Here is a 7,777-nt window from a genome sequence, read left to right on the forward strand (position 1 = left end):
CCTCTTGAAACAAAAAGACGCTGTACACTATGTGAAGATTAATTTTAATTCTGTAAGTTCTATATCTGTTATTTACAGATACAATAGTGTTATTACTTAAAAATTAACATGTTAAAATTTCAGGAACGATGGAACATGTTCACATGTACTTGCTGTGATTTTGGCCTAAGAACAGATGAAGGTTCAGGGTTACAAAGAAATTCCATCAATGCTGACATGTACCAGCCTGCCGCAGCAGTGGGACAAACCGCGTGGAGAAAAAAATAACCGCAGAGTTATCGAAAATTAAACAACTTTGTTTTTTTGAAAGATTTTATTTGCATTTAGAAAATTTTAAATTTATACAATAACATGTATAAGAACAAAATTGGATTCTTTACATTTAGGAAAATCACAGTTGAGAAGGATGATATCTCTGCTTTGAAGAAGTTGAAGTCAAGTTCGATATCATATGTCTCATAGAGGATATACGAAGCCATCTAATACACTTTTCCAGGTTCCTACCCGGTTTTGGAAATGGATAGAACTTTATATTGTTCTCAAGTCTTTCGAGGTATCTGCTGTCTGTGTTGCAGGTAACATAACTGCATATTTTCACCATTTTTACAGCGGAAAAAACATTGACGACTATTGACGGATATAGCTTGTTTGTCGGACAAAATGGCGGATAGTAACAAAGCCGATGCAGGCTTATCAGCACGGCTATCTGATTGGTCAATTGACCCGTCAATCAAATTCCTGGCGTAAAGTCAATTTTGAAGCTACAGCAATAAAATTTGGACCATGTGTACAGTTTTGCAAACAAGTATCAATGCTGTCCTCGGATGACCTTGACTGTGACCTTTTGATCTACTTTCTTAATTTTGAAGCTACAGCAGTGAAACTTTGACCATGTGTAGAGTTTTGAAAACAAATATTAATTTTGTCATCGGATGATCTTGACTTGGCACCTATTAAAATAGTTCATGCAACTAATCTGCTTACAGCATTATCTGTCCTGAGAAGTTGAACGCGCAACGTTTTCAGCTTACCAAAATACACAACATGAACTATATGTTTGCTGCCTATTATCCATACATACATGCTCTGGATTGAAAAAGACCACAAAAGACTCATGATTAAATAAAAGATTGTTATCCCCATCATTCTGCAGAATATCCCCTCTTCCACTGAGGCCCGTTTTAGTTACGATCTTAGTCATACATTGAAATGATCTTAGGGTCATTATTTTATTATTGTGCTACAAAATTGATTGAATTGAACTTTAGCCATGTTTACAGATAAACACAGAGGGATTATCACTTTGTTGGCATTTGCAACATTTTTTTCAGATTTAAGATTATTTAAATTGCGACTATTAATAGAGTTTAAAACTTAGTTTCCCTGATCGGTCAAAGTTCATTAATGCAACAATTATTTTCGTTTGATTTTTTTCAAAAAGTGGTGACACCAGTACTCCTCATTAGGTCAAGGTCAAGTCCAAAATTTTAAGGAAAACTGGTCTATGTGGTTGATGTCAGTGATTGGTACCTGTGCCTAAGATTTGTTATTGGTCCGAGTTGATACGATGTTTCATAATGAAATTTCAGAAATAATTGACCAATTAACAGATCATGATCACTATTCGTTGTTTTGGTCAATAAGTGTAGGTCACAGTCAATACTTTTAATGAGAAAACTGTGTCTGTTCAAAAAGGATGCAGCATCTTGCCCCCACAGTGTGTCCGACATTTATAATTTATGAGAAAACTTGGTCTGCATTGAAAAAATATGCATATTCAACCCTCATGTCTGAGTCTGAACGTCTTATATTTTAAGAGAATACTTTGTCTGTGATAAAGAAGGGTGCATCTTTGTTCCAAAAATGTGTCTGAAAATAATAATTTTTGAGAAAACTCAGTCTCAGTTTTGAACAAATAAGCTAATCAATGATGATTCTGGATGTTACATTTACTCCCTATCATATGCATATGTTCCAAAAAAACTTTAAGGGCTAAAGGGTGCACGTGTTCCCCCAAACTGGTTAAAGGGCCATGAAAGGACGAATCTTATTCAAAAAATGATCAGGGGCAAATTGAGGACCTTAGGTTAGATGGGTCGAAAACTGAGGGGCGCAAGTTTAGATGTGTTCCCCTTTCCCGTTACTGAATATTATATGGTACAAATGTGGTCATTGGTGGTATTAAAAATGTTTTTGTTTTTTTTACTATTTTAAGCCATAAAAAGGTGCCTCCTAAGTACTGATGAGGATCATGATGATGATCATATGGTGACGACGACGACGATTATGATGATGATGATGATGATGATGATGATGATGATGATGATGATGGTGGTGGTGGTGGTGGTGGCGGTGGTGGTGGTGATGATGATGATGATGATGATGATGATGATGATGATGATGATCAATGATGATGATGATGATGAAGACGAAGAAGACGACGCAAGAGACGACGAAGACGACGACAACGATGCTGCTGCTGCTGGTGATGGTGATGATGATGATGATGATGATGATGATGATGATGAAAACGATAAAAGCGATGAAAACGATGAAAACCATGTTGATAATGATGATAACGATGACACGGACACGGATGACTTAAGACTGCGATGGCGACAATATTCTTCGTCTTAAATAAATCAAAATGGCGAAGCATCATCCTGATTTGATTTTCTGTCGGAAACAACCTGGCGTTGGTGCGTTCACTGACATATAATAACCTTACTAAGGGCTTTAAGTGATAAATCTTAAAAACATGTTTTCATTGTAGTTCATAATCAATGTAAAGTTAAATTTCGTAACAAAATGTGTAGAACGTTTATAAACGTTTATCTGTTTTCTTTATGTGTCTAACGTGGGTGGGGTAGTTTTGTTGTTGTAAATTGATCATCTTCCTTTATTTACTGTTTCTACCTGGTCCAATTCAGCTTAATTTTATTTGGTGTTAGTTTTTTTAGAAACACAGTCCCAAAGGTGTCCATCACATTGAGTGAAAAGCTTGTACAGTAGTTTGGGGTATTCCGGATCAGTAACAACCTTTTCGCGTATTTTTAGTTCAAACCCATTGGTATGAATTATATTTTTTATATAACATGATGTACTTAAATCGCATTCAGTGGAATAACCAAAAACATGGGAAAACCCCGTAAATGTCCATAAGTATGTACAATAGAGTATGCGAGGTGGTTTGTTCGCTGGGGTTTAATACTGCATTGTGTTTAAGTGGGTTGTATGGTGATTGAGGTTGGTTTGAGAGGGGTGGGGAAGTCAGAAGAGTGGGGGGGGGGGTCGGAAGGGTAGGGTTGTGGTTAATTTAAATGGTTTAAATGATACAGCGAGTAAACACCATGCAGTATTTAAGCCTTTGCGTACAAACATCCTTGCGTATTCTAGTATTGTATGTACTTATGAAAATGAAAGGGGTTCCCGGGTATGAAAATGAAAGGGGTTCCCGGGTTTTAGCCACACATCCCCAACCCTCCGACGACTTCCCCAACCCTCTCCAACCTCCAACAACTACGGCATACAACCCACGAACGCAATGAAGTATTAAATCCCGGCGTATACAAACCACCTCGAATACTCTATTGTATATATACTGATGAAAATTTACGGGGTTTTCTGGTTTTCTCAGGTTTTCGGGTATGGTTATTCCAACGACCCGTTAAATCGAGATGGCCCTAAAAACGGCACCCATCCTAAAATAATGCGGATATTGTGAAGTGTATATTCAGTCATTATAACATATCCATGATAAAATGCCAGAAGTGCTATTGTATGGAAAATAAATAAAATCATTTGTTTTCATTCTATTTATATCCCCTGCCAATAATTTTCAACCTGTTGAATGTGGCCAGTATCTGGTAGTAGAAGTAAAAGTTCTCATTAAATTTTATAATTATAATATGCCATATTCCCAATAATGATACATTTTTTTACTAAGTTGACACTCAGCTCTTTTGTTAAGTCATATCCTTACTTATAAATCAGTCATAGAATAACAATTTCTTCTTTCAAATAATAAGCAGGGACTGGGTTCAATCTGGAGTTTCACACACAATAAGGCAGCTCCAGGTTTTGTTCAAAATATTTTTATATTAATCTGGGAGTAGGATATTATTGGTCCCAGTATTAATTTAGGAACCTAAAATTGGCTTAATTATATGTTTTAAAAAAAATTAAATCTATGTACAAAATATGTTATGGCATTCTTTCTTAATTCTTACTTTTTTCACTTTCAGCCATTGGTAGACTTTGTGAAAAATGTAAGTAAATGATTTTATTTAATGCTACTATATACTTTTTACAGATCTAAACTTAATATTTGAAAGATAAATGATCCTTTTTTATTAAAGGTTAAGCACTGATTTGAAAGCAGATGAAACCGGTCAAAAACAATACCTCACCACTCTACAACATTTAATTTGACTTAAAGTACAATAGTTTGATAACAAGCGTGTACTGTTGACCATCTGGTTTTGTTCATCAAGTTATTTTTCTTTCAACATTATAAAAATATGTATATTATTATTTATAAGTATTTATTTTTTTCTATTTATGTTTGTCAGGTGATGGGAAGTGTGTTATCTGTGACTCATATGTCAGACCATCTACACTGGTTCGTATATGTGACGAGTGCAACTATGGGTCATACCAGGGCCGGTGTGTGATATGTGGCGGCCCAGGAGTGTCCGATGCCTACTACTGCAAGGAGTGCACCATCATGGAGAAGGATGTATGTTAGACCAGCCATGATAATGTTTGATTCAGCACATGATCAGTGTTATACAGTAACACTACCATATTTTGCACCCTAATCGGAGTACTCACTTACAAGTTTTACGAGTCCAAGACATAATTAATTATTCCAGGGGTTAAAGAAACCATACAGAAAGGAACACACACTTTTTATGCATTATTAGAAAATAAGATCTATTCAAAATAACATTAATTACTGCATGCCACCAAGTCTAATACTCCCTTTAGTGTCAAATCTGAATGATTAGTGTTGAGCTAAAAGGTACTGGTAGTTTTTTTCTATCGGGTCAAAATTCACGTGAATTAATCCAACTCTATAGAATTTATGACTTTTAGTCAAGTAATTATAATTTTCTGATCTTGTTATATTTTTACATACAAAACTATTGGGTCTTTCAAACAGCTTTGTAGTGATTATGCACCAAAACTATGTGCATTTTTAAGAGCAGGTTCTTTTGTACTGTTCTACTATTGAATACTCTCTAGTACGCAAACTGTAAATCCAACTGTTATATCTTTCAGAGAGATGGATGTCCCAAGATAGTCAACCTCGGCAGTGCCAAGACAGATCTGTTCTATGAGAGAAAGAAATATGGTTTCAAAAAGAGATGATAATGGTGGCAGATTTTAATGACTTCTAGCAGCTATATCCATTATTCTCATACAGGTTCTTACATTTTTGACTTTGAAAGTGTCATTGTTTTGTATCATTTTAAGATTGTATGTAATAAATATGTTTCACATCGTTTAAGTTAGTGTATGTAATAAATATGTTTCATATGGGTTAAGTTGATGTATGTAATAAATATGTTTCACATGGGTTAAGTTGATGCAACTAAATAAAATAAAAAACATGATGATGGAAGTTGTATTTTCCTTTTCATCATTCATGTTTTATTTTTTGTCCCTTTTTATATGGAATATGAATTGCTGAAATTAAAAATGCATAAACTATACAATACTTTGTCAGTGTCACTTGATTGCTGTATTACATGGCTAAACGAAACATATGATATATTGAATCTAGCCTTTGGCATTATGTTGTCATTGTTAAGCTGTAATATACATGCATAATTTGTTCATCTGCATACACATGCATTTTTTATTGGATTAAACTGATACAAATATGTGTCTCTGTCGAAGGCCTGATAAAGATTAAAAGATTAATCTTGAATCTTTAGATTTCAGACCTTCCTTCGGGCTAGTTTTGAGCTCTACTGGCCAAAGGCCAGAAGAGCTTTTGCGATGGCATGTTGTTCGTCATATGTGCGTCTGTAAAGAGATGCTAGTGAACACGATAAAGTCGATACAGTGTTCGGTTTTGATTGTATCTCGATGAAACTTGTACAGTAGTTAGGTATGCATCAGAGCTCGGTTTCTACTGAAACCAGCTAGATCCCCCCAATGCATGCCTAGATTATGGCCCTTTAAAGTATAAAAAATCATATTTTTAGCCAAGTCTAGGCTCAAAGCGAAAAGAGAAACAACTTGTTTTTTTGGTTGTGCAGCTGGTTTTGTTTTTCTCTCCCTTGCCCTTGTTAAAAAGAGATCAAAATTACAAAGTTTAAAGGGGTTTGTTGATTTGTAGCTCTATTGGCCAAAGACCAGAGGTGTCTGTCGTTCGTGCATCCATCTGAACACAATTGCTTGTGAATGTTTATTCAAATTACCGGTATGCCACTGGGGTCATTACTGGCCAAGGGATTCACAGGTTTGGTATACTTCTATAGGGAAATGTTTGAAAATATTTTTGTCTGAAACCGCTAGACCCGGACCCTTGATATTTTGAATAAGGCATCATTTAGTGGTCCTCTGGCCATGCCGTCCAGGTCACAAGTTTCCTAGTGGCTTGTATAAGAAAATCTTGTCGTTTCAAACCACATGGCTCACACCTTTGAAATTAATATTTGTTGGAGAGCATCATACAATGGCCCTCTACCAAGACAGTTGAATTTATGGCTGTGGTGCTAAAGCTGGTACCACCCCTTTTGACCTACTTTCTAATTTTTAAAGCTACATCAATGAAATTTGGTCCATGCGTACAGTTCTGAAAAATATTTGTTGTTCTCGGATGACCTTGACTGTGACATTTTGACCTACTTCCTTATTTTTGACTCTACAGCAATACAATTTGGACCATGTGTACAGTGAAAATAAATATTCATTTTGTACTTCGATTACCTTGTTTGTGACCTTTTGACCTTCTATTTTTGAAGCTACAGCAATGAAATTTGGACCATGTGTACAGTTTTGAAAACAAAAATTAATGTTGTCCTCGGATGATCTCGACTCTGACCTTTTGACCTACTTTCTTATGTTTGAAGCTACAGCAATTCAATTTTGACCATGTATACAGTTTTGCAAACAATTATCAATGTTGTCCTCGGATGACCTTGGTTTTGACCTTTTGACCTACTATTTTTATTTTGATATTCAGTGATTCGTTGTAGCATGATTGGTTGATTGCCATTATCACGAGATGTTATCATGGTAGTCCTCAATGGTCAAATTATCCATCGACTGATGTATATGTCCTTGTGGACTAGTGCTTTAGTCGTCGGTTTTCAATGTTTTCCTTGGCTTAATCGGCGTGGGTTCGTACCCCACTAAAACCCATTTTTTGTATTATTGTGTAAAATAATGATAAAATAAGTGTTTTCAGATGTAATACCGAGAAACCTAATGTTTGGTCCCAAAACATGAGCGAGTCCCTTTAAAACATATGACTCTCTTTAACTGGCATGTACATGATTTGGATATGAACTACTGTCACTGGCACATATTAAAATAGTTCATGCAACTAATCTGCTTAAAAACATTTCCTGTCCTCAGATGTTGAACGTGCAACGTTTTCAGCTAACCCAAACACAAAACGTTCCGAGTGAACTATTTGTTTGTTGCCTACTACCCATGCATACATGCTCTGGATTGAAAATGACCACAAGAGCCATGCCAGTAGAGCATAGGCACTCGTGGGCCTCTTGTTTTTTGCTGATGTGTGCACTTCAATAGCTAA

The 7,777-nt window shown here is 35.7% G+C and overlaps 1 protein-coding gene across 1 annotated transcript; it reads left to right on the forward strand.

Annotated features, from left to right (window-relative positions):
* The first annotated feature begins 2,600 nt into the window (after window positions 1–2,600).
* LOC128218436 (PHD finger-like domain-containing protein 5A) lies at window positions 2,601–5,935 on the forward strand. The gene is made up of 4 exons (XM_052926106.1): window positions 2,601–2,699; window positions 4,245–4,268; window positions 4,572–4,738; window positions 5,284–5,935. Exons 1-4 carry the CDS (start codon window positions 2,648–2,650, stop codon window positions 5,371–5,373), a joined length of 333 nt encoding a protein of 110 aa, XP_052782066.1. The 5' UTR covers window positions 2,601–2,647; the 3' UTR covers window positions 5,374–5,935.
* Window positions 5,936–7,777: the final 1,842 nt, after the last annotated feature.

This window comes from Mya arenaria, chromosome 2, assembly GCF_026914265.1.
Source record: "Mya arenaria isolate MELC-2E11 chromosome 2, ASM2691426v1".
Lineage (NCBI taxonomy): Eukaryota > Metazoa > Mollusca > Bivalvia > Myida > Myidae > Mya > Mya arenaria.

What these genes read in the sequence shown, in the direction of transcription:
- LOC128218436 (XM_052926106.1), top strand. Translation starts at nt 2,648, where the DNA reads ATGGCGAAGCATCATCCTGATTTGATTTTCTGTCGGAAACAACCTGGC. An exon ending in TGGTAGACTTTGTGAAAAAT is followed by an intron (nt 4,269 to 4,571) that starts GTAAGTAAATGA and finishes TATGTTTGTCAG; the next exon opens with GTGATGGGAAGTGTGTTATC. An exon ending in GCACCATCATGGAGAAGGAT is followed by an intron (nt 4,739 to 5,283) that starts GTATGTTAGACC and finishes TATATCTTTCAG; the next exon opens with AGAGATGGATGTCCCAAGAT.